This window comes from Vanacampus margaritifer, chromosome 8 (genome assembly GCF_051991255.1).
Source record: "Vanacampus margaritifer isolate UIUO_Vmar chromosome 8, RoL_Vmar_1.0, whole genome shotgun sequence".
Lineage (NCBI taxonomy): Eukaryota > Metazoa > Chordata > Actinopteri > Syngnathiformes > Syngnathidae > Vanacampus > Vanacampus margaritifer.
Genome location: NC_135439.1, coordinates 8568304 through 8595289, shown reverse-complemented (window position 1 = coordinate 8595289; position 26986 = coordinate 8568304). Strand labels below are relative to the sequence as shown.

General features: G+C 40.8%; 1 protein-coding gene across 4 annotated transcripts in view; it reads left to right on the top strand.

The window, feature by feature from the left end:
* Positions 1–26986, top strand: part of pax7a (paired box 7a) — a 66671-nt gene that overhangs the window by 21108 nt on the left and 18577 nt on the right. For all 4 annotated transcript variants that reach the window (XM_077573872.1, XM_077573870.1, XM_077573871.1 and 1 more), the window contains 3 exons: positions 9425–9624; positions 20753–20918; positions 21767–21957. In XM_077573872.1, coding sequence (XP_077429998.1) covers positions 9425–9624; positions 20753–20918; positions 21767–21957 — 557 coding nt within the window. The remainder of the gene's footprint in view (positions 1–9424; positions 9625–20752; positions 20919–21766; positions 21958–26986) is intronic.

Here is a 26986-nt window from a genome sequence, read left to right as displayed (position 1 = left end):
TGTTCATGTTGTACCCGATTTGGCCACTTGGGGGCAGTGTGGTTCCAAGCGGTCTGATACACTGTTAAGTTGTAGCCACATTAGAGAGTAGAAGGAAAAAGTCACGATCAAGTTATTCTAATAAAAGTAGTTTTTTTTTGCAGCGTGGAGCCGTTCTTTTGAGTGATAAAAGTGCCGCGAGTAGCGCGCTAATTAGCATAAGCGAGTCAGACTGGAGTAGATCATTACGATTCCTTGAACATCTATAAATTGAAGCAAAAGTCATTGTCAATCAAATCATGTTGAATGAAAAATCGCTCTTAATCAAAAAATCGATTCTGAATCGAATCAAACCCCCCCTAAAAAAATCGAAATCGAATCGAACCGTGAGACATTCAAAGATTCCCACCCCTAATGATTAGAGCTAAAGGGTCCCTCGTTTTAGTTTTTGGTAATCAATGTAATACATGAGCATTTGGGGCTGATGTGATTTTAAGTATATTTATTTCGATATTAACCGGATTAAGAACGTTTGAAAATGTCATCTAGAAAAGCACATTCAATACAATTTTGCGTGTTTGACTTTTGGTTCCAATGGGTCGGCACTGTCGGCTCACCTGCTTTTTCATTTAACTCAGCCGAAATGCGACGCTAGGTAGGAAATGCGGTACTTTTTTGTAATACTTTTTTTTTTTTTTTTTTTACCACTCACATGTAAACTCCCCAACGTCTCACGGCAGCTCACCAGGCCCCGCCTCTTAAAGGCACATATCTACCACACAATATGTACAGTATTTTCTGTACAGTTGATGTGTAATTAAAGTTATTAAAAAAAAAAAAAAGTTTCTTTCTGCATGTGTGTTGACAAAGTTGCTTCAACTTAACTCCAACACTTTTAATACAATACAGTACCGAGAGTTTTGTTGCTGTTGTTTTTCCTCCCGGTGAAAGATAACCGCGGGAGGTTCTTCATGGCGAAAATTGTCTTTCAAAGTGTCGCGTTTATCGGCGATCTCCCGCAAAGTCGCTATCTGCGACTCATCGTGCCGTCCCCTTCACTCGGCGCCCCCTTTGGGATGGCGCGCCTTCGCCGGCGATGCCGCTCTCCCGAAAATGCAAATTGGGGAAGTTGTGAAGTTATTTGATGTTGCCGCCGCCATCCGCCGCCTCCCCGACTCCACGCCCCCGAAACATCCCACAGTGTTGTGCGCTTGAATCGCATGCAGTCCCGAGGACAGGCAGGCCTGTTTATATGCAGGCCTGGAGCAGCAGAGACAGCACAGAGACAGATGCATGTCACAGATAGCAGATCCCATCGCTTATCTGGGGCCTGTTTGCATAATTAGGCCTTTTGATATTCACCCCCCCATGACTGACAAAAAGTATAATTGCGGTATCAGGCACGACAAAAGGTAGGCACAAAAATAAACAAGTCAACATAAAAAGGGGGAGAAAAGACGGCGTGTTATTTTTGTCCTGTGGGATGCAAGGGGGGGAAGAAAACAACATTTTGAGCTAAATCTGCTGTCAGTCACAGTCAACTGGTGTGACTCGGAGCTCGCAGGCTGGTCCTGTGAATGCCTGCAACACACGCGCGCGCGCACACAAATGCACACGGAGAGCGCGAGGCCTCGTCGTAATTATGCTGGAACTAATATGCTTTTCAAAATGAGCCATTATGAGCTAATGCCGCGCTGCCAAAGCCCTGTCTGTTTTTGTCCCCGCATCTTGGATAGCGCGCTAAAGGTGCGGCTGATATAGCGAGGACGCGGCGGGGTTATTTGATTCACAGGTGCGTTAGATTTGAAGCACCTGGCAAGAAACTAGAAGGTATATTTGGTCTGCTCGGAGAATGTTATTGACTTTCGGTGTTGTTGTGAGCAAAATGTGTATTTTGAGCAAAAGTAGCTAGTACATTTTCACCTTGCTTGGCAACATTGAAGTCATCAAATAAGGTCATTGTAGAATTAGAAGTCAAATTTAAAAAGGTGGATTTGGTTCAAACTTATTGGAAGTTTTGCTCCATTTTAAGTCTAGTTCATTTTCCAAATGGTGAGCTTTTTGGGGGGTCTAATTAAGAAATTGAGGAGGTCAATAACCGATTTATGGAGCCGATATTCATTTTCTCTAAAAGGAAAAATATTTGTATACAAATTAAAAAAAAAAAGTCTACTCCTAACTTTGTTGCTTTTTTAAAGGGACTCATTGTGCCATTTTCAGCAATAAAAAGTTAGTATTTTGTCCAAAATGAATTTGATAACTTCATTATTTTTAATGTAGAATCAATACCTTTAAAAACAAATGTTTCCACTTGTTGTCAACTGTAGATGACATCACCTGTTTTGAGGAAGCAGGTAACGACCAATTGCTGAAAACAGGTGAGCCATGATTGATCGTTACCTACTTCCTCGGCACAGGTGGCGTCATCTTCAGTAAACAAGAAGTGGAAAATTTTGTTTTTAAAGGTATTAATTCTACATGAAAAATAATGAAGTTATCAAATTCATTCTGGACAAAATATTAACTTTTTTTTTACTGCTGAAAATGGAATTTATTATTATTATTATTATTTTTATCTTAGGCAACAGACATCTTTGTTTTAAAATTTTAAGAAAAGAGTTCAGGTGCCTCCCAGGGCCATTAGCATGTTTTAAAAAGGTAATGAAAATGTAAACAAGTAAATAACCCCCTATTGTTTTCTACAATCTACAACAAATAAAGTATTTGAAATGTTAAATTCATTCAGTTTTAAATTCATCTATTATTGGCTGTATGATTCATCAAAAAGTCTAATGTTGATAGTGGCCAAAATGCTGAATATCGGCGCCCATAATCGGCCCAGCCTTTCACTAGTCTAATTAAGCAACTCCTAAATTATTGTAAGTGGTCATTTTAGAATTACAAAACAACAAACGCAGATTTTTGATCATGATAGACGATTTTGTGAAATTTAGTTTCTGGGGAAAGTTCCTGCTCATGGTCTCTACAACGGCATAAGAAATGCAAGAAAAAAAAAAGTTTTATTTTTTATTTTTTTTTATTTTTTGCTTTTTGTTTTGGAAAAAAAAACAGTCGTTACAAAAATAATAATGTTCAGTTTTGATTGACACAGTTTGGGATGTGCGCTCCACCATACTGAAAGCTGTTTCTAATATTGTGGTGGAGGCGTTTGAGCAATTGTGGGTGATGAGGATCCCATCTGGAGGGTGAACACACTTTGGGGCTACTTTAAACCTCAAAGCTCACCTTCAAACTCTATGAACAAGCAAGGACAGTCTTTTAAAAAAAAGGCTCCAACTGTGCTTTAAAGCCACATTAGAAGTCAACATGGCAGACCACATGTCATATAACTGAGCTGATTTGCGTTCATTGTTTTGTCCGCGGGAATCCTAATTAAGCTCAGAAAAATGGGACTTCATTTTATTTTGCCTGAAGTTTTGGAAATGATCCTTTTAAACAGGCTTTGATGAACGGTTCTCGCTGGAACTGGGAAATGAGACACAAAAATTCGCAAGTAAACAATGTTTTCCCTTTGTTTTATGTAAAGGAAGAACAGACTTAATATACGTTTGTTTCAATTGGCGTACATTTTCATCAATTTCCTCAAAAAATCCACTTCCCCTATTCTGATATTCTTAACTCATTCACTGCCATTGACGTCTATAAACGTCAAAAATTCATTTGAACTATTTCCATTTAGTTTGAAAAAAAAAAAAATCCACTTTTGTTAACAAGAGTATGAAAACCTAGACATTTAAAAAAATATATCTTTAATAAAAAAAAATTGAAGAAAAAAAGATTATTAAAAATTAGGGGAGTCAGGCAATTCAATTTTTAAATTGTAATTGATCACATGACTTAACTCACGATTAATCACAAATTTTTAATCTGCTCTAAATGTACAATTTTTTCCCCCTAGGTTTTCATACTCTTGTTAACAAAAGTGGAAAAAAATGTTAAACGAATAGAAATAGTTCAAATGATTTTTTTTTACGTCTTTTGCTGTCAATGGCAGTGAATGAGTTGCTCAATGTAACTTCAACTCATTCTCCGTCTTAATCAAGCACTTAGCCAAACAAAGGCCTGACCAGGATTTAAAATCAATGTTTGGCAGAGGTTGGGTGAGTGTGTGTGTGTGTGTGTGTGTTGGGGGGGGGGTATAAAGCTTCAGGGCCCTCCCTCGGAGAAGAGCGCTGTGCAGTAATCGTGCCCACTGGATGGCGCATAATTAGATTCTAATTGGACTTTGTGTAAGTAACGACAGACGCGAGAGAGGTTTATCAATATCCCATGAACCCTTCGAGCGGTTGTATTATGCGAAGGTCTAATCAGTATGTACCTTTTTTGTTGCAGAGCGGACCATTAACGGATTGGTCTCGACACCCCTGTGGGAGTGTTGTTTGCTCGTTGTGATTATTGAGGGAGGGTACGGAACAGAAGAGAAGACATGATTTTTAAATGTTGTCATTAGCTGCTAAACGCGCTGAAAGGGATGCTTTGCTTTTTTGTAACAGCAGTTGTTACCTCCGCCAAGAAAATTATGTTGTTCATCTTTTTGCTGTGTGCTTGATTACATGCAAATGTATTTCTGTGACATTTTGAGACATGGGCCTCCCAATTGTTGTGCAATGAAAACTGAACATTTCATGAATGTATAAAAATAGAAAATAAAAACAGACGCACAGACAGGATGTTTAAAAGAGGACGTTTGGTCACCTTAGCTTTAGTTGTTTTTCAGATAAAACCCCACACTAGCAACATTTGGACATACTACAAACCTTTTACTAGGACTGGAGACTTATTGGCAGAGGAAGCAAATCCAGGTCCCGAAATGTAAAAACCTGCCACAGTTTGGCTTTATCCCCAAGTGCTAGCTAGCTAACTCCCTAGCTAGCTCCCCGGTTTACCTGCTAGGGAGCAAGCTAGCTAGCACGAGGGGCTAAAGCCAAACTGTGGCAGGGTTTCTACTTTCTGGACCTGGATTTGCCATTTCTGCTTACAGGACACAAAGAAAACTATTTTTTGTTGTCTTTCAGGGGGAAAAAAAATCTACATTTGGAGATACATGCTTTTCACTGGCATCCTGCTCAACAACAACAAACAAACAAAATCTCTCATGGAACGTATACTGTACTTTGGCTAATCTGCAGCGAAGATGTCAGTCAAGGCTCGACAGAGACAGCACAAAGAAAACACATTTTAGTTGTTTTTCAGACATAAAAAAGCGGAGATTTTCAATGGATGATGTCCTGAAAAACAAAAAACAAAAGCACTCCACCAATTCTCAACCAATATTGCATGTCTGGCACAGATTAACTCATTCACTGCCATTGACGGCTATAGACGTCAAAAATTCATTTGAACTATTTCTATTAGTTTAACATTTTTTTCCACTTTTGTTGGAAACCTAGAAAGAAAATGTATTGTACATTTAGAGCAGATAAAAATGTGTGATTAATCATGAGTTAACTAACCGCCAACGGACAGTTGTTCTACTCCAAGAATTTTTTTTGGTGGTGGGGGGGCATTTACAGACAAAAACGGCAAACTAGCAACATCATGCTTTTTAAAGGACCAAACTGCCCAAGTGATTCTCAAAAGAAGAACTTTGGGTCAACGGAATAGTTTTCACTTTATCGCCAAGGTCTTGGCCGGGCTTCCCGTTTCTTCCTTTCACATGCAGTCCCAGCTGGGCGCTTGCATGCGTGGTGTGTGCGTGGGCGCGTAGCATGTTCCCGTTCCCTCGTCCTCATTACAGACAGGCCTGTTGACCTTGTGCTTGTGCTTCATGTTTAAGAGCAGATGTGTTGGCTCTGAAGGGCTTAATGGAGAGCCGCGGTACATGCTATCAGCTGTCGCGGGTTATCAGTCATTAGCCCGGTGGCGGGCTGAATGTGACACCGGGGGCCGCGGCAGGTTCCCCGCAAAGTCTCGCAAAGGACAAAGGAAAAGACGTGCGTGTGAGGAGACTTTGGCCGTCTTTCTCGGAGTCCCCTCGAGTCCGCATCGACGGCGGGGGTGACTTTGGAAAGCCGTCCGGGCCCGGTCTCAAGTGCCGTCACGGCAACTTAGCCAGCCGACGGTTGTACGCATCCTCATGAAAACCAACAAAAGGATACGCGCTGTATGTACATATTCAACTTTTGTATGTTCAAGGGCGGCGCGCGTTCCAAGAATCAATCTTTATTAAAACGGATAAGACGGAAGAATTGATTTAATGAATGCGGCCTCATGTCCGGCGGCCACGTTGTAATCCGCGGAGAATCGTCGAGCGCGAGCTCAGGGGGGACAAAAAAAATGTTGGTGGAGTGGCCTGTGATGATAGTCTCCATATAATCCCCTAATTCCTTGTTTAATTAAACTCTGGAGCCGGCCTTGAGACTCTGCCAGCTCTGTTGCTCTTTTGTTCTCACAGTTGTTTTTCGTCGGAGCATTCTTTTGTCCACTTCTGCTGAGAGATGCCGCTGAAGAGCAACACAAGCGGAAACAATGAGTTTGTTCGAAGCCAGGTGACCATTTGCGGCTTTGATTTGAAATGAATGGTGTCACGGCGGGAATCTGGTGGCTCCTCTCGCTCATCTTCTTCTCTTTTCTTTTCCCTCTCCCACACTTTTCTGGACTGCGCGTGATGCAATCCAACAAGGCCTGCAGCAACACTGGCACGTCAGCGCCGCCTTGTCACTGTCTCAATGAGGAAATTATGAAAATAAGAATTTGGTGACATGAAATGAAAAGGGCCATGTAGTCTGAATAGACGTGCAGAGGAGGTGAAAATGATGCAATTTTCTAAATTCAGTTCTAATGGTAATGTGTGATGGTAATGCGCGTTTTGCTGTCAAAAAAACGTCCCTGTCGGGCCCGGATTGTGCCGCTTTGTGCCGTATCTCCGTTCCTCGAGCGAAAAAGTCGGCTTAGCTGAATGCCTGAAAAGTCGTGTAAAATGTGTTCTAATTCACTTAATGACAGCAGACGCAAACACAAGCGTCGGGGCTGAATGGCTTTGCCGCCATATTGTGCCGCGTGTTAACACAAACACTGCGGCTGTGTTTAAGCGGTGTGCCCTGGGCCAAGCAGAGGCGAGGAGCAGCAAGGTGGCCCGCGCAGATTAACCCGACTACCCAGCTACGCCCCCTCCAATGCTCCGGCACTCCGCCTAAACTTCCTCTGCACCTCCCCCCACCCTCCCTCTCTGAGGCAGGATTGTATATCAGAGCTTCTGCTATATCAAATAAATAGTCACAGATTAAGATAATACTCTCACAGCTGTATATAGTGAACCCCCGTTTATCATGGGGGTGAAAATCCCTGATATGGAAGGGGGGGGGGGGACTTTTACCTCTTATCCGCATACGGAACATTGACATTCTTCTTAATTTATGCTTTAACTCACTAAAATTGACGTATTTAACATTTATACTAGAGAATTTTAATTGATCACGATTAATCGCGATTAATCGCTTAATTAAAAAGGCTTTTTAATCAACATTTTTTGCCCGCCAAATTTATAGAGCACCTGTTATGGGTTAATTCTGTCAACATTTAATGTTATACGGACTTCTTCAACATTTTTTTTTGATCCACTCCACACGCTCATTCTCTTTTTCTAATCAGCTAATTTAATTTAAAATGGGGGGGGGGGGGGGGGTTACCCCAATAGTTTTACATGAACAAATATTCTGAATGTCATACACAAACATTTATTAAATGCTTTACTTTAATGTATGTAGTTATGTTTATTGCTCAAACACAACCTGTGCTACCTTTAACGTAACCATCCGCTGTCAGCTAAAGGATCATCAGACATGTTCAATGCGATAATTTTTTGTGATTAATTAGTTAGTTAACGCTTTAACTTTGACAGCACTAATTTAAACAGTATTTTTTTTTCAATATCAGAGTGTTCTCTTGAAGGCGAAAAAGCAAGTAGTTTAGGATTTTTCTGAATTTTGGGGTGGTCCGTGGCCCTCTTTCACACTAGCATAGATACACCCCTGCACACTTCCATTCATAACCAAAACAAGAACAAACTCTAGTAAGATGACTATTTTGAAAGCAGTTATTTTCAAATCATTCTTGTGATATGCTCACAAATCCGACCTTAGCACACAGTAGTAAGTGGAAGAAAGCGTTTTTGCTTTAGAAACTGAATTACCTTCCCTGTTATAAGGAGAAATTGTCTTACTACTTTTAAAAGTAAATAGTTTCCTTGCGTCTTTCTTTGTAGATTTGGAAAAGCTCAATGTCAATTTATTGTTAGTGGTGTTGGTTGCAGTAATTTTCAGAGGCGTCTGCCGCCATGATGGGCTGTGGCGAATATTTTTAGTATATGCAACAACGGTCCTGAGCTTGGATACTCCTGATATACAGTGAACATTTTATTTGATGATTTTATCCCTTCTGTTAGGGATTGGCGTGGTTGTGGACCCAAGTGCAGGGAAGCAGAGTGAGGAGGCAGAGTTGAGGTTCAAAAAAAGTTGTTTTCTTTAAAAAACAACAACAAAGCAAAACAAAACGAAAAAAACAGGTTTGGTTAATAGGAAACTTGAAGGTAAACAAGAAAACAACAAAGTCCATAATCAAAAACCGATGAGCTAAAAAAAAAAAAAAGGTTAGAAAATACAACAAACACTGATTGGCATAAATAGACACACCTGGGTAAGACACAAGCGGCTGAGGGCACTGATTGGTTGACACACAAGGAAGGGCAGGCAAACACAGGTGGACATGATAATGCTTGACGAGACAAGGGAGGCATACAAGGTCAAAGGGCAACATAACAAAACACAGAAAACAAAAAGCAAACTAAACCCAAACCATAACAGAAGCAAATAAAACGAACCAAAACATCAAATCACACATTTTAAACAGATAGACAGTATACTTATTTGTATGACGTGAACTCTGTAGTTTACTAAAAATGGCACTTAAATCCAAATATGGTGATTATAATATAGTGATTAATCACTGGATGATGGATGGATGGATTAATCACTAAAGGAATTTTAAAATAATGGATTATATAATTAAAGTTGTGGACCTTCCATAATGACTATTGATCAAATAAATTATAACAACATTTGCTTTTTTTAAGATGAGCGTCTCTTATAAAGTTGATTGATAGGGCACACAGCTACATAATGTAAGATAATGTGACTTTAAGAGGCGGGGCCTGTTGGAGTTGCATGTGACAGCAGCAAGTCTGCGTGTGAATCTCTGGGCGTGAGCTGTGGCTGACAGCAGCATTGTGTTCATCGTGTATGCTACTGTTCGCCCGTTGTTCCCAAAATGGCCACTGTGGCTCTCCTTTCCCACATGCGAGGCCATTATGGTAACTAGTATTCTATAGAAACCTTTGAAAAGTGATTGCTTGAAAACACTTTCACATTCTTGTGTTTTTCGCGCCAACTTGATCACACCAATGAACCTCCCACGTCCTTTTCTTCAGGTAGCCGCACAGACGACGGCTCCGACGTGGATTCCGAGCCCGACTTGCCGCTGAAGCGCAAGCAGAGGCGCAGTCGCACCACCTTCACTGCCGAGCAGCTGGAGGAGCTGGAGAAAGCCTTTGAGAGGACGCATTACCCGGACATTTACACCCGGGAGGAGCTGGCCCAGAGGACCAAACTGACAGAGGCCAGGGTGCAGGTAGAGGCCAATAATTACCAATAATATGCTTTGTTCTTTTGATGATGTTTCACAGTAAATAACAAGGCACACGCAATGTCGAAAATTCTTCATCCTCTGCGAGAAAGTACTACCTGTATCTGTTTTTAGTAGGGGTGTCAGGCAATTAAAATGTATAATCATAAAATAATGGCATGACTTTAATAGTTAACTCACGATTAATCACAAATTATAATCTGTTCTAAATGTACAATAAAAATATTGTTCCTAAATGTCATACTTTTGTTAACATAAAAGTGGAAAGAAATGTTAACTAATAGAAATATGGCTGCATCTTTTAGTCATTTCATAATAATTCATATAATCGAGTTAAAATTAAAACAATGTAGTCTACTGTAAAAAAACTAGTGTGATATTGAATTTGTCATTTTTCTGCCACTAGATGGCATAATTGCATTTGTAAGACGGTGACAGCTCGGTGCATTTGTCTTTTCATATTAAGAGCTATCTCATCTTTAACATGAAGTAATTTATGAAACTCTGCACATTTTTAAAATTGTGAAATACAACTTGACCCCAGTCTACACAAATATATGCATTATTATTAAATTTATTACTGCTTAATTTTGACGTCTACATGTCTTCTGCGTGACTTTTTAAGTACGGGGTGGGCATTAATCGCGCGTTAAAAAAATTTTGGGCCGTTAAGTAATTTTAAATTAACTCAAAATTAACGCAGTAATTTTGACACCCCTGGTTTTTAGTGCTACTTTCCTTATCACAAAATATTGTATACAAGTTCCTGCAACTGTAAAAAAAAAAAACTAATTCAGAGCGTCTATTGACAATAACATTGACTGATAAGCTGTGGTCGCCTTGGCAGCAATTTTACACACTATTGTACCGTTTGTAGTTTTAGGCAAAAAATGACTTACAAAATAAAATAGAGGCTAATGTCTGCTGTTCCACACTAAAATCATAATTCTCTCTTTATGGATATAGAAGTAGTTTGATGGCTTGTTAATCCCTACAAATGCATTGTTGTTGGGCTAGTATAGATTGCGTTGCACAGAAGTTCCCATGCTTATCAGCAGCCTCCAGTATTGTAGTGCAATCGTATCAAGGGCCTACGAGCTGCCCGCCTGCCTGCTTGGGTGCCACGCAGCTGTGTCTCAGCGAGGGAAAAATATTTACAGCAGAGTTATGGCGGCAGCTGTTCTCCCAAAGTTGGCGAGGTGAGAGGAGAGAAAGTCAACGCATTCCTGATGGATTTCTCATTCCGGCCCTTTGGCCAGGATCTCATCCCATCACTTTCAAGCTCGCCGCTGCTTGTAAAACCTTCCACATATCACACGGGGTTACTCATCCTCTCCAGGGACCCCTGTGCCCCGAGAACATTAATCAATCAGCCACCGGTTGGGCTGTTGGGGGCTTTCTGGGGCAGCACTCTCCTCTTACCGCAGTCGTTCACACTCTCTCTGAACCCCTTCAAGTGTGTTAGCGCATGCTAAGTGTTCATCCGCTGGAATAACTGCTTGCACACATGTCTTTGTCCATCTCGGTGTTTTGCATGAGATGACGTTAGTTGGTTTTCCTGTTTTAATCGTGAGACTGACATAATGTCCATGTGCGGGGCACAGCTGCTCCACTGGACATCACTCATTGGTTATATATTTAAAAAAAAAAGAAGAATACATTTAAGACACAATGCGAGCTTATCTGCATCTGTATGTCTTACATTTCATGATGTCTTGTGGGTGCGGACTTTTATCACACACACGAGGTTTGGTGTGGCCTCGTGGAGTTGACTTATTAGACTAAAGCGTTTTATGGAGAGTCATCAAACTCCGCTGCTATGCGGCGCCCGCGCGCTATAACAAAGACTCAAAAGTTTAGCCAAGCCCATCTGTTTAGTACACGCAATTCAAATTTGGTAACAATCAAATTTCAGGAGCCATGGCAATTTCACAAATTACCCTAAAATGGCAATTTGAAAACAAAATGGCAGACTTCCAGTATCTTTTTGGGCTTATTTACTCTATTTACTCTTATTTACGCTCATCATAAATATACCAATTTCCATGTTGCTATCTGATACTAGCTTTATGTCACAGTATGGGGCAGTGTCTTTCATAAAAGGTTTTGTTGTAAGTGATAATCTTGCTGTAATTTGCTTTTTTAAATGGAAAACTACTTCGCTGGTGACAGTTAGCTAACAAGGCTAATTTTAGCATAGCTTGCTATCTTACCAGCTGCTAGCTACACGATTGGTCAAATTTGCTGCTCATTTTTGACAACAAAGCTTTTCAATACATGATTCTTCTCATTGTACATACAGCAATTGACATCATCAGTATTTTAGTAAGTTTGAATTGAATTCCATTGACCGTGTGAAAATAACGAAAGAGGAAAATAATGGCTGGCCTGACACTGACTCATAGGCCTATCCCTCTCAAATTGAAAATGTGCAGGTGCAAAAGAGGAAATTATTTTTTAAATCTCTGCTTAATTAACACTATGTGAGCAATTCTGAAATAACTCCTAAACTGTCTGGATGCCATTTAAATCTGAAAATGTTCGAATGACACTTTGGGAGTTAACATCATCTCATCCCTGAAATTGTAATACTCCAATTTTTGCCATGTAATAAAAATATTTGCAATGGATTCAAGGCGTGTTCATGAAATTTACCTCATAATCTAATAGAAAAAATGTTTTTTTTTTCTTCAGATTCCTGTATTTTTTCAGTTTTGCCCTCTTACACTGACATTCCCATTGAGTGTGTGAATGATGACTACATCTTCAATTCAAAACTTAAATTCAACAGAATATTTTCATGTCTAAATGCCTCAGGGGAACTGAAGTCTCGGAGCCCTGGTTCGACTTTAGCCCGGTGCTACGCTCCTGGTTGTTTACATGTGAATTTTGATGGAAAGCACATGTGTGTTTCACATTGAAGCAAGGCACCAGCTGGGCCTCTGCAAAGGTACCCAAATGATGGGAGAAGACAGGAGACCCTTTGGCCTGAAAAGCCAGTCTTCTCCTGCACAGCTGCAATGACGCATCCTCCAGATGTCGTTGGCCGCCAAAGTCGTTCGGGTTTGGTTAAAACCAAAAACAATAAGCGTGTGAAGACATATTGGAACCCAGAATGTTGTTAAATTTGCTAGCAGTGGCTTGCGGTGCATTTCCTCAGTTAATCCAAGTTACAATTAATGAAGCCTTCAATACGGAATACAAAAATCCAACTGTGCTGCATACATTATAGGGAACGATTGAGAATGCTACCTGTATATAATGATGATCATGGAGGTCCTCCAGCACAGGAAGTAGGTGCGACTCGGGAGGCCTGAACTGTCAATATATTCTTAAGAGTCCGACGGTGGGCTTTGACTTGCAACACAAACTCACCACCTCATAAACGGGAGCACACTCCCTTGTGTCCACCCTAGCCTGCCATTTTAAGACCCCCCTGTCTCCTCTCCCATCCATCTTTATCATCCCCCGCTGTCGCTTTCAGCAGCAGCTACCAGCGCTCCTTCGCCAGCTGACAAATTGTGGGATATGATCCATGCGAGCTGTTGAAGGCCCGCCGCAGTGGGAGGGAATTCTTTCTCCTGCAGTATCTTCTCTTTCAGATATCAACTTCCATGACTTCCATGACTTTATGAAAATCTCAGATACTAAAACTATATTTTAGGTTGCTGAAAACGCACGGTGGCTGACTGGTTAGCACGTCCGCCTCCCAGTGCTGAGGACGTGAGATCGAGTCCAGGCTTCGGCCTTCCTGGGTGGAGTTTGCATGTTCTCCCCGTGCTTGCGTGGGTTTTCACCGGGTACTCCGGTTTCCTCCCACATTCCAAAGACATGCATGGCAGGTTAATCGAACACTCCAAATTGTCCATAGGTGTGATTGTGAGTATGGTTGTTTGTCTCTGTGTGCCCTGTGATTGGCTGGCAACCAGTTCAGGGTGTACCCTGCCTACTGCCCGAAGCCAGCTGGGATAGGCTCCAGCACCCCCGCGACCCTTGTGAGGAAAAGCGGTCAAGAAAATGGATGGATGGAGGTTGCTGAAAACGCATCGGAAAAGTCACACCTAATAATCTTCTCAAGCTTACTTTGTAGCAGTTTTATATAAATCTCAAGGCACAAAATAAGCGGTTTGGCAAAATGTCTATTTTGTGCGACCATCAAAACGCATTGAATAGCACAATTGAGAATCAACCACCAATAGAAATTAGACGAAGAACTAGAAAATTCCCGCAGAAATTTTGAATGGCCGTGCTGACCTGCAAAGTGGAAAGGTGGATGCCTACAGACGAGAATCTGGGTTGTACCTAATGTTTTGGCCAATATGGCCACCCCATTGGAGACGTCCACAAATCACAGATGAGAACCTGGGTTGTACCTAATGTTTTGGCCAACATGGCTGCTCCATCGGAGATGCCCACAGACGAGAATCTGGAGTGTACCTAATGATTTGGCCAACATGGCTACCCCATTGGAGTCATCCACACTCCACAGAACCAGTATTTAGGGTGTACCTAATCTTTTGGCTAATATGGCCGCCCCATTGTGGAACCTACAGACAATAATCTAATAATCTCATGCTAAATGCTAAAATAATTTAAGATGAACAACGCTGGCGTATTTAACACCGGAATTAAATGCTTCATTCATCATCATGCTACATTCATTTTTGAATTGCAAAATCGCAGGCAAATTAGCCCAGACTCTGGAGAGAAAATCTTACTCGTGAAACGGAATCGGAATCGGAAATGAATTGATTTCCGTTTTGGCATATATCAGCCAGGAGGAGTGGCCTATAAGTTTAAACGTATAATAATGTAGTATAAAATATTTATTGCATTTTTTTTCCACAATTGAGTCCTGAGTCTTGACTTTTAAGTTCTACACAATAAATGTTCTCAACATTCCATTTTAGCAGATTTGAGCTTTTTAAATAAAAGTCCATTTAAAATATACGCAATGTGAATTTAAGAACTTTTCTATTGAGACCGAGCCAGTTCAGACTCATGCGACTCTGGAAAACTCACACCCGCCGAGTGCGTCACATGAGATCCTCTTTCCTAACCAATAAACATTCTGCATGTCGCTATTATACTTAGTGGAATCTAATAAGTTATAAGCATCGGCTTTTACGAAGCATGAAAATCAATTTTTGAGGTGGGGGTTGGATTTTCTCACTTTATCTGCGGCTCGTGCTCACCACTTGGTCTGTGTGTCTAGGAGGGGTGGGCATGGTGGGGGTCATAGGACGACTGTCCTCACACATACACCATATTGACAAAAGTATTGGGACACTTGGGCATTCCACCCATAATGCATTTCAAGATATGTCAAATGGAAAAAAGTATTAGGACACAAGGTCACAAGGTCACGTTGAACTGGTGCCATATGGAAAAAGTATCGAGACTGCACCATTACACCTGTAGAATGCGAAAATGGTGGCAAGTGAGTTATTCCTCCCCTTTTTCATCAGCTTCCACTCTTCGGGGTATGCTTTGTAAAACGTCTAGTCCCAACACTTGATTGATTAATTTAATAAGTCCGTCTCTATCCTTTTTTGTTCCTAAAACGCAGCTTTGCAGCTCAGACTCATCCGTGAATTCACATGCAACATAAACCAAGTGGGATGTGTAACAAAGTCGCGATTGTTTCATTATCAATCGCCCACCAGCGGCAAAAGAGAGAAGATCACAATGGAGCCGAGTGGCGGCAGTCGAACCCAACAGGCAAACTGTATTCCCGCCAGTGTGGGGTTTATGTTTCATAAAGGCACAAATAGGATTTATGTAGATTGTGGTTGGGAGAAATTGTTGCCGTGCGTCAGAGTGAATGTTCTAACACTTTCTTATTATTAGAATTTAAATGACTTTGGTACAGTGCTTCTGTACTCCTGATACTTATCAAGTTAATCCCACTCTCCTCTCAAATTCATACTCCTAGCTACTTTAATTAGCATAGTGCCAGCAGTCTGGAAGGCAGCGAGAGAAGACGGGAGGGGGCGGGAGGGATGAGGAAAAGCGGGTGAGGAAGAGCGATATTGCGTGGTAGGAGACTGAAGGAGTGTTTGTGTGTTGAGGCTGCTTGCATCACCCTCCGTGCGTTAGGGCCGGATATTTTGTTTTGTCATTATCTCGCCTCTCGCTATTCATCTGGAGCAACATGTCGCAAATTGGCTCCTGAGAGGCGTCACACATCCGGCGTGTACTTGCCTTCTTTTGACAGCATCCTTCATGGAGGATCGGCTGAACGGGGGAATTTACAGGGGAGGACGCGTGATCCGTCTTTTGAAGTCGAACGGCTCGCTAGCGCGGCGAGAAGACGATCTGAGATCAGTGACGATATCAAAAGGAGACACGGAGGCAGCTTGCCATCAATCGATCCTTTTGGCGGAGGGTGAATGGACGATTGAAAGGCAAATGTTTTTATTTGAATTGGAGGCTAAGGCCTTGCCCACACGTGCACTGTTTCCGTCATAAAACCGTTAGTAACTGCATAGGAAATCTTTGGATAGTGTATTCAGAGATTAGATTCTAAATACATTATACGTGTTTGAAGATCATTTCTGAAAACATCTGCAAAGACTGAGAACGACCTACCGAATTGTGGTGATAGCATGATAGCAACAATTTTTTTGACTCAACTGGTAGACGTCCATCATGAGTCCCCAACTATATAAGAACTTCAGCTCCTTCGTTCACATCAGTGTTTACAAGGGGCAATTGCAAGTTATTACCATTATTATTACCTGTCAGCTCGCAAGCTAGCTGGTAGCTAGCACAACTCGACTCTGTGCCACCGGAGGCTTTAAACAGATATATTTTTGTGGCTCGGTCATGTCGGGATTAAGATGCCAGTTATAGTAGCATCCATTTTTGAGAGCTTTTTTTTTTCAATAAAGTTTTTTGTAATGATTAAAATATGGCAGCAATTGTGGTGATAGCATGATAGCACCAATTTTTTTTTTAACCGTTTCATTATTTATTTATTTTTTTACTAAACTGGTAGACGTCCACCATGAGTCCCCAACTATATAAGAACTTCAGCTCCTTCGTTCACATCAGGGGTTACAAAGGGCAATTGCAAGTTACCGGTACGCCGTTATTATTACCCGTTAGCTCGCAAGCTAGCTGGTAGCTAGCACAAGTTGACTCTGTGCCACCGGAGGCTTCAAACAGATATATTGTTGTTGGCTCAGTCATGTCGGGATTAAAATGCCAGTTATAATAGCCTCCTTTTTTTTTTTAAGCTTTTTTTTTTTTTTTTTTAAATAAAGTTGTTTTTCAATGATTATAATATGGCAGCATTTTTAACAACACTCTTCTCTGTGGTATGTCAAATTTACAAGAAATGTACTTACTTAGGCTACTTTATACAGGAACTTTAAGTAACATTTCAACATTATTATATACATTTCACACGTGTAAAATTTGTTGGTTTGGGCCATTTGGCAAAACCAGATTCTGTTCTCCTTGTAATACTACAACGAACCCCCATTTATTGTGGGCTGTATGTTCCATATCACCCACAATAGGTGAAAACAAGAGTGTATGCAGATCCACAGACAAAACCGCAACCAGTGTGTTCAATGATTCTTGCACTTTTGCACCGCATTCAAAAGTGAGGCATTTTTATCCAAAGCATGTGAGCAAGGTTTGCAAACAACAACCTTCACCTTTGGTCCTCCTCCATTTTTGCACTTCCTGCCGCAGAGCTAAGCTCGGAAGCCGTCTTGCGTCTTTGCCTTGTCCAGAGCGCAAAGACGCCAGGAACCCTCTTAGCGCTTTGAGAAGGAGGCCTGTCGTGCAGGTAGATGTGGCGAGTGGCGAGGGAGCTCTCCCTGTGCCGCTGAAAAGAATTAAACCGGATTGGGGAGAGCCGAGCAGAGGAATTGTGGTCCAAGGTGACTTTGTGATCAGGTTCCAGAGAGCAACCTCAAATCCGCGGCTTGGGGCTGCGTATGGATGTGTGGGTTTGTAGTGTCAAAGAGCCTCAATCTGTGACACATGCTCATCTTTTGGCCTCTTTTTTTTTTTTTTTTTGCATGTTTAACTTTTAGGTGCTGCAAAAGAACTGTATTTGTTCACTTCATTTTAATGGGAACTCATTAAATCTTCACATTAAAAAAGAGCTTACAAATGGGGAAACAAAGAATAATGTTATGTATGACTTGATAGAACTCCAATAATAATAATTTAAAAATATATTATGTTTAATTTTCTTTTTTTTTAGTATTAGTTCAACTTTTATTTTGCTGATTTTACTTTCTAATGGCTACATTTAAGTTTTTTTTTTTTACCTGCCATACACATGTAAGGCATTGCATAACAACACTAAATTCAAAAGTGCAATTTTGAATTTAATTCACATCATTTGTACATTTTTTTAATCAGCTTTATCCAATATTTTTTTTTCTGTTCCACTTGTTATACAAGTTAGCCGCTGTATAATATCATTGAATAAAATTAAAATAAATAAATACATGTTTGAGAAACAACAATATAAGTAGGCTATACAGTAGTAGCTGTTAAGCAAACAGTAGGAGGGGCGTAGCTCAGGTGGTAGTGTGGCACTCTTACAAGCTGAATGTCATGAGTTCGTTCCTCAACCCTTCAGTGACTTTTAATTATTATTTTTAAATTTTTATTTTACTCTCTTCCAAGTGTAAATATTAGCCTACTGTGGGGTCTATTTACCTCAAATAGAGTCAAATCTACAGAATTTACTGTGTAAACAATAGGGCCATCCAATATGTATGTAAGAAGAATCTGGGCCTCATCATCATCATCATCATGAGGCGTTCATGGGGTGAAAAAAACGAAAGTGAAACGTTAAAGTCTTTCTGTGGCTGAAATGATGAAACACCTCCTCACTCTTCTTGGATGACAAAAGGGGGGGAAGGAAGTTAAAGTGAACATAAAAGAGGGTTGGGGTGAGAGGATGAGGTCGGAGGTGAAGTGGCACTGCGGGATGAAGAAGGTGGGGTGTGTGTGTGTGTGGGGGGGGGTCATGTGTGTGGAAGTGAGGGGTGGGCGAGGCAGCTGTTTGTCTGGCCCAGTAGGAGTTTGGATAGTTCCGACCCGCGAGCACGCTTCACTTCATCCCAATAGGAGCCACTTGACTGCAGCCACACATCACATTTGTTTTGCAGCCGCTGATTGAGGCTACAGCAGATGAAGATTTCACTGAATTGCCTTCTTTCACCCCTCTCTAAAAGTCCCTTTTTTCACGCATTCAAATGTGGCTAAAATCCCTTGTAGGCCCTTTTTTTTACGAGTTTATGTGTATGTTTGTGTGTACAAAAAGAGCCCCCCCCCCTCCCCTTCTTAAAAAAAAAAAAGCTGCAAGTGTAAGTCCCCTTGAAAGTGTCCCTCTTGAAGGACTGTTTAAAAAGGGACGCCCCCCTCTTTGTGCCCACTGTTCTGGTTGGCGTATGGAGGGGCTTTTGTCCCCCTTCTTTCATGTGCGCTCACAATGGGCTGGGCCGTTTGAAACACAACAGTAGATGAACTGCGCTGACAGTGTATTAAACTCTGATGAATTGCCTGTGCGAGGCATAGATCAATGTCCTTCAACCCCCCGAGCACACAGCGAAGGCCGGGCCTTGTCTCGGCTAAATGGAACAGGTTGCTGGCTCCTTTCACAAGCCCTGATTATATTCATGTTTTGTTGAAGCAGAAGCCTTTTTAAAATGAGTAAATCTTTCTAAAGAACTCCTCCTTTTTTTTTTTTTTTTTTTTTTTGCCGTTTCATTCAGGGAGTTGATATTGTGTGCTGCTCATTTCAGGAGCACTGTCTGTCTAGACTAGAGTTGGAGATGTTTCTTTTTTGGCTTTCTAAATAGCAGACACATTTGAAACAGCGCAACTATTACTATGATTGATGCAAATTTTTTGCCATGTTTTCCCTCAACAACAGACTGCACTAGTTTACAACAAAAACTGCAGAAGTGATTTGATTAACAGAATATTTGTTGACAAGCCACTACTTTGAATAATATTTTGAATAAATCACAGAGCAACAACAACTTTGGAAAATTAAAAGGAGGTGGCGATTGTTTTACGGTACTTTGTTTGAATAACAAAAAATAACATTTCAACAAAATGACAAATGAAAAATACAGACAACTAAAAAATGACGAGAGGTTTTGAGATAGTATAGCCATTACTTTGTATTAATAACCTAAGTAATGGCGACATTGAAAAAGAATGTCAGATTTTGAGCTGATGAATCACAACAGATTTTTGTATTTTGTATTATTAATCCAGATGCCAGCTGTGTAGCCATTACTTTATATTATTGACCAAGAGATGAGAATTGACAATAGGTGCAACCATTACTTAAAAAATATATAATCCAGACAACTTTGTGAGCTAAATTGAAGGTTTGGAGATACTTTTTGACAGTGTAGCCCTTACTTTGTATTATTGACCAAAGTAATGACAGCTTTGAAAATGAATGTCGAGTTCTGAGCTGATGAATAACAATTGCTGTAGTTGTTTTGTATTATTAACCCAAACACCAAACGATGTAGATATTATTTTGTATTATAACCAAGAAATAAAAATTTACATTTGTTTCAATTAATAAAAATACAGACAACTTTGAAACTTTAATTAGAAGCTATGAGATACTGTTTGACAGACACTGTAGCCATTACTTTGGATTACTGACCAAAGTACAACTTTGAAAAAGAACGTCATATTTTGAACTGCTGGATTTCAATATGTGTGACAATTATTTTATATTACACACCCAAGCACCAACAACTTCGGATACGTAAAGTTTTGCACTCACTTTTTTTTATTAAGTCAAATTTGGGCAACTTTTGAAATTCATGAAAAGATTGAGCTGCATAATTTTGAGCTGAAGATTGACAGATATTGCAGCCATTAGTTTGTTTGATTCACCCAAGTATGGACAACGTTTGAATAGAACTAAAAGTTGTGAAATGCTTATTGACAAAAGGGACAGCCATCGTTTGTTTTATTGAAGTACGGGGAACTTTTTGAATGTTTGTCTTCCTCAGTGGTAACTTTGTCATTAACAATAGTTTGATTTAGATCAGCTTTCAATTTTTAACCGCATGCTAACAGTCTAATTAAATCTCATCGTTTTCAGGTGTGGTTCAGTAACAGACGGGCCAGATGGCGTAAACAAGCTGGGGCCAATCAGCTCGCTGCCTTCAACCACCTGCTTCCCGGTGGATTCCCGCCCACTGGCATGCCCACTTTACCCACGTACCAACTCCCAGAGTCGAGCTACCCCGGCGCCACACTATCGCAGGGTGAGTGCATTCTGCTGCTATAGTTGAACTTTTATCGACAATCGACAGTCAGTATAGATGTTATTTTGTTTTAATGAACCAAACATGGGCAACCTTGGAAAGAGAACTAATTGATATAGTCACTGCTTTTGTTTTATTAAACCAAGTACTGGTTTAGTTTAGCGCATAGATTTGACAATAGATGTAAACATTACTTTTTTCAATAAACAAAGTTACAACAACTTTCGAAACAGAACATAACTTCAAGTGCAGCAATTAGTTGGTATTATTGAACCAAGTACCAACAAATGAAGACAAAAAGTTTTAAATGATAACAGTTTAAACTATTACCTTGTTTTATCAAGTACTGACAACTTTTGAGCTAAAGATTCGTAATAGGTGTAACGATTACTTTGTTTTATTAAACCAACTACGGATTATTTCAGACAAGGACTTTAAAGTTTTTAGCTAATGAATGACTTAGTACCAATAAATGAATGTAAAGTTTCGTGCTGATGGTTGACAATAGGTGGAGCCGTTACTTTGTTTTATTCAAGTACTGACAACGTAGTAAATCAAGGTTACATTGTGGTCTGAGGTTGAGAATAGGTACAAACTAAATACCAACAAATAAACATACATTTTTGAGCTGATGATTGTCAAGGGTGTAACCAATATTGGACAACTTCATAACATAAAGTTTTGAGCTCATGGCTGACAGCAGATGTAGCTATTACTTTGTTTTATTTAACTCATTACGGACAACTCTGCAAATCCAACCTTATATTTTGATTGTTGTAATGTTACATTGCATGTGATTACTTAGTCCTTAACTTGAAATCTTGTTTATCCCCCCCCCCCCATCCCAGAGGGTAGTACCTTGCACAGACCTCAGCCCTTGCCCCCGTCCTCAATGCACCAGGGGGGCCTGAGCGACGGCAGCTCGGCGTACGGCCTGTCGTCCAACCGCCACAGCTTCTCCAGCTACTCCGACTCCTTCATGAGCCCTTCGGCGTCCGGCAACCACATGAACGCAGTCGGCAACGGGCTCTCCCCGCAGGTCAGTCCAACTCCATTGTCCCCCCCCGCTCTCCTCACTTGTAAGAATGATTATGTCATTGTATTTGAGTGCAATTAAAATGTTCGGCGGTATAACTATTAATGTGGGCTTTTATGCGCGCCTTCCAAAGCGCCTGGATTTATTTCAGCGACTCCAAATTGCTACATTGGTAAAACAATTGGATTAACATCAACAAATTAAAATTCATCTTGATAGTAGACGGCGAGTGCTCGAGCCGCTCCAAACAGCCACTTTCCTGGGACGTCTAAATCCTGCGCGTCGCAGCCAGAACACACGGAAGATGAAATAATTAGCTCAAGCTTAAAAATGTAGACCCATAATCTTCTTGGTGTAATTGTCTGCAAGCCGCAAGACTCCAATTTCTTTTTTTCCCAACCCCCTTATTTCTTTTCTGTTTTATTTTCAAGCACTTGGAGAGAAGTTGCTCACTATTTTTACTGTTTAAATCCATTCCGGGCCCTCTTATTTCCTGCATAAAAAAGAATCCCGGGCGCTAACCTCTTCGGGCTCCGCGGTTTAGGTTGGGGCTTTAATCGGCACGGAGTGGCAAAGAAATGATTTGTAAATGATGCAAATCGTGTGTACGGAGTGAATTATACACAATTACCCATCAAGACTGGCCAGCCTTGCCCACCCTCACCGACAAGATGCGGTTAACAAGCAGAAAATAAGATTGAAATGGTGCGTAAAGAGTTGAAAATGAATTTCAATGCCGCATTTGTCCACAATTACCCCCGTCGTTCACGTGTGTTTTATTTGAGTCCCCCCCGAACCCCCTTTTAAAATATTTCTCAAAGCAGATTCTTGGTATTACTGTTTTTTTTTTTTTTAAGAAGAAAGAATTAAGGATTTTGTGACAAAAAAGAGATTTTCTCTCCTGCTGGAGCGACGGAGGAGGATAACACGGCGGCTCACAGCGTGTTTGATTGTTAATCGTGGCGCAGGGGGCTTTAGCTGCTAATGCTCCCACTGCGAAACCTGCACACCGGCAACACCAAAGTTGCTTGAAAATAATATATATATATATATATATATATATATTCTGTTGGGATGGGTTAGGATATTAAACATGTCTGGTGTTTGTCAATTTTTTTCTTTTTTACTTTACTTAGCTAGTTAAAATAAATAAACAAAAATTCAGTACAATATAAAAAAAATATTCCTCTCCTACAGTCAAAACACCTTTTATTTTTTTGTCTTTCATACAAGCTGATTCATTCATTTGTTTTTAGAAGTCAGATACCGAGTTGGTTGGTTGGTTCGTTAGATAGCTAGCTTCTAGATAGCTAGCTGCTAGATAGCTTGCTGCTAGATAGCTAGCTGCTAGATAGCTTGCTGCTAGATAGCTAGCCAGCTGGATAGCTAGCTAGTCAGCTAGTCAGATAGATAGATAGATAGATAGATAGATAGATAGATAGATAGATAGATAGATAGATAGAAAGAAAGATAGAGTGGTGGCTTTGTTGCATGTCCTGACAACTTTGAAGATAAATGTGAAGTATCGCATTGATAATTGACAATAAGTGTAGTGTAGCCATTACTTTAATTTAATAACCCATGTTCCAACAACCTTTATAAAATGACTGTAAAGTTTTGCATTCATGTTTGACGATAGGTGTAGACATCACTATAAGTAATCACAACTTTTTGAAAATGAAAATAAAGTTTTTAGTTGATGACTGGCAATAGACATAGCGATTACTTTGTTTTAATAACCCAAGTACTGACAACTTTGGAAGTAAACAATGTTGATGTTTTTTTTTAGAGCTGATGATTGACAACAGATGTAGCTTTGTTTTAATAAACCAATTACCGCCTCATGCATTTGCAGGATGTGCGAGTAAACTGATCCAAATTAAGTTTGCTAGACCTTGGCATAACTCTGTGCTCTACCAAGCGTCATCCTCGTTTCGTTTCTGTGTTGAAATGTGGATTTTGGGGGATGTATTTTGTTGGATGTTTTGATGCGTCATGCCACGCTTGTGTGCAAGGCCGCGCGGCATTCCCATCAGTCTCTCAGCATGGGAACGAGACGTTCCCACTGGCAGCGGAATCAAAGTTCAGGCCGGTGGTTGCGGCGTCCTGCCGAGCGTGCACTACAAACACGCTAACACACCACCAGTTAGAGCAGCTGGCTTGCAATTAAACATATTCTCAAATTGAGTTAATTCGTCGTGATTTACAGCTCTTGATGGGGAAAACGCATGAAGAGCAATTCATTAGAATGAAAATGAGCTTTTAGCGTTGTTGCATCTGTTCGAAGGAGATACGCTTGTGTATTGCGAAGTACGAGCTATGTGGCCCTTCACTGCAAATAAAATAAAATAAAAAAAATCTCTGCTTCCTCGCAAATGGGCTGCGGTGGCGCACTGCCAAGTCTGTAATGGAATCCTGCAGCGTTAGCAAGGCCCGACAGGAGCCCCGCGTCTATCCCAATCCCGTAACCTATCCCGACAGCGCACTTTTTTTCTTCCTCATTATGGCCGACGGAAAAGCCATCCCAAAAAAAGTGGAAGTGCTGGACGTTTTTATCGTGGAGATGTGTTTGGCTGCTGGAGGGGAGGCACTGGGCTCACACACACACACACGCACACGCACACACACACACACACACACACACAAGTTTTCATTCTTGTCTTTCTAGATATTTCTCCAGTTATTGACAATGAGCATTGTTTCAAAAGAAGTTGTGTCGTTGGATTCATAGGCTGCTTTACATATTTTGTGAATTGGCCTTCCTGGAAGTCAAATTCCTATTTTTTGACTGGCAGGCACACCTGCTGGGAGATGGTAGCAAACAACTGATGCAATTCAGCAGAAAAAAAATTATAAGATTTTCACGTGTGTTAAAAAAAACACACACACACACACACATATACATTTGCCGTTGAGTCCACTAGCTTAATGCTAACACATAATGGGAAATGCCATAGACGACTACAACTACTACTGTTGAATACAAACAATTTGAAACTCAAAGGCAAATATTTGTTATCCTCTGCGAAATATTAGCGCAGTATACTACACTTAAAGTAGTTGTGAAACTTTTGTCAATTGTGTTTGTATGACTATTGTACTGCCACCCGGTGGCCAAGTCACACACACCTGGAAACGCAATTAATTAATTATGATGCACAATTATTTGTAATACTTTACCATGCGTTTAATTATTTATTACTATATGGTTTTATAAAGTACAGTGTGTTATTTTCCTAATTTCATTTTCTCTATATTTCCATTCATTTCAATGGATTAGATGATTTGAAATACATTTTTTGTGGTTTCATCAAAGGCACCCGTAACCACAATATGGCCTACGTCGATAAAACCTACCCTGCTATCCTTACTAGTTCAATAACCTCCACCGCCATTTGACCGTCATTTCATTGCAGTCTTGATGAAGGAAGTTGACAAAGTTTGACGACAAGGAACTTACCCCCCCCCCCCACCCCCTAGTTTTATAAAAGTGTTTTGGAATGACAGGGATGTATGTGTGTGTATGTAGAGGGCCTTTGGGCTGTGTGAGTGGGCAGGGTCTTCACACACACACACACACACACACGCGGGCGTGCGCACACATACACGGGATCAGAGGCAGTGTGCGGCTCTCACCCCTGCCTCCCTTTGATCCGTGTCCCGGGGCCTGCCCGCCTGCCCGCCTGCACCGCACCAACGCACGCTGACACCGTGCTCACCAGCGACTCCCCACAACTGTCTGAGCGAGATAAGCCAGGGGAGACTCCAAACTGAGCTGCTTCTCCTCCATTACCCTACGAAGACGCTTCTTAAAAAAAAAAAAAAAAAAAAGATGGGATGAATTATTTTTAAGAGCTCTTGTCGCTGCCAAAAAATGGAGAGAGGAACGAAGAAGAGGGGGTGAAGTATATGGAACAATCTGGCTTCATTCTGCCTGACTTCTAACAAGACACCCTGCACCTGAATACCAATGAGAGACAGGGTGGTGGTGGGGGATTGGTGTAGTCCCCCACACTATTAAAACTTGGGCATTAAGCCTCTCACCGGGCACTGTGTCAGCTGGCAGCCGCCGCTGACAACAAATCAAAGGGGATGAGCACATTGCCCGCCTGCATTCACTGCGCCACCGCTCGCTCAGCAAGAAGGGGGTGCGTGAACCGTGGGGAGGGGGCTACATAGTGGTTAATTAGAAGTCCCATTAAAACAAATGCCGTTTCAATTTGGCAACGATTAAAAAAAAAAAAAAAAAGAACACATAAGAGGCTTGCTGTTTAAAAAATAAAAAAATAAAAAAAGACACCCGCTGTTGGCAGCTGCCAAGAAAATCCTGCGACTGTAAATCATATCCAGTGGCGATACTGTTTGTGTACAGATTATTGCTGCTGCCTGTTGTGTTTGCAATACTTCTAAACTCTGAGGAAACCTGCGCCGACTGTGACATCACTAATGTGCACTACACAAGCAGTGTGTGTGCATTTGTAGATGTAACAGCATGTAGAGTACATCCGTATCAATCAATAGCGGCGCGTTTAACGAGAATGGTGCCAAGTAGAGTGTTAGACCTCCGCCAAGGCCTCAACATTGCTCATTTGGATCAACACCAAATGGTAGTAACAAAAAATGGGGGGAATAAATGAAATTGTAAGAAAAGTTGATTAAAACCTTTTTATTTGATTTACTTTCAAAATTGTATTTTGTGTGTGTAATTCTTTGTATGATCCACCCAAAAACAAACATACTGAATTTTTACCCCAAAAATGACAGAAGCTAAAATGCTTCCTAGCACATCTGAAAAATATTGCTAATTTGAAGCATAAACAAATGTACATATTGTTATGGGCAAGTTCTGATAGCAGGTATCTGTATCGGGCAATACTGGTCTTATTTCAAGGTGTCGTGTACTTGCAACGGTGGACGATACCAGTATTGGTTAAAAGAAGTATTATTATTAGGACTGTTTTTGGCCACTGGATTGTTTTATTTATTTGTTTATTTGTGTGTTCTCTACGAAATGTGTATTTTATGAAAAAAA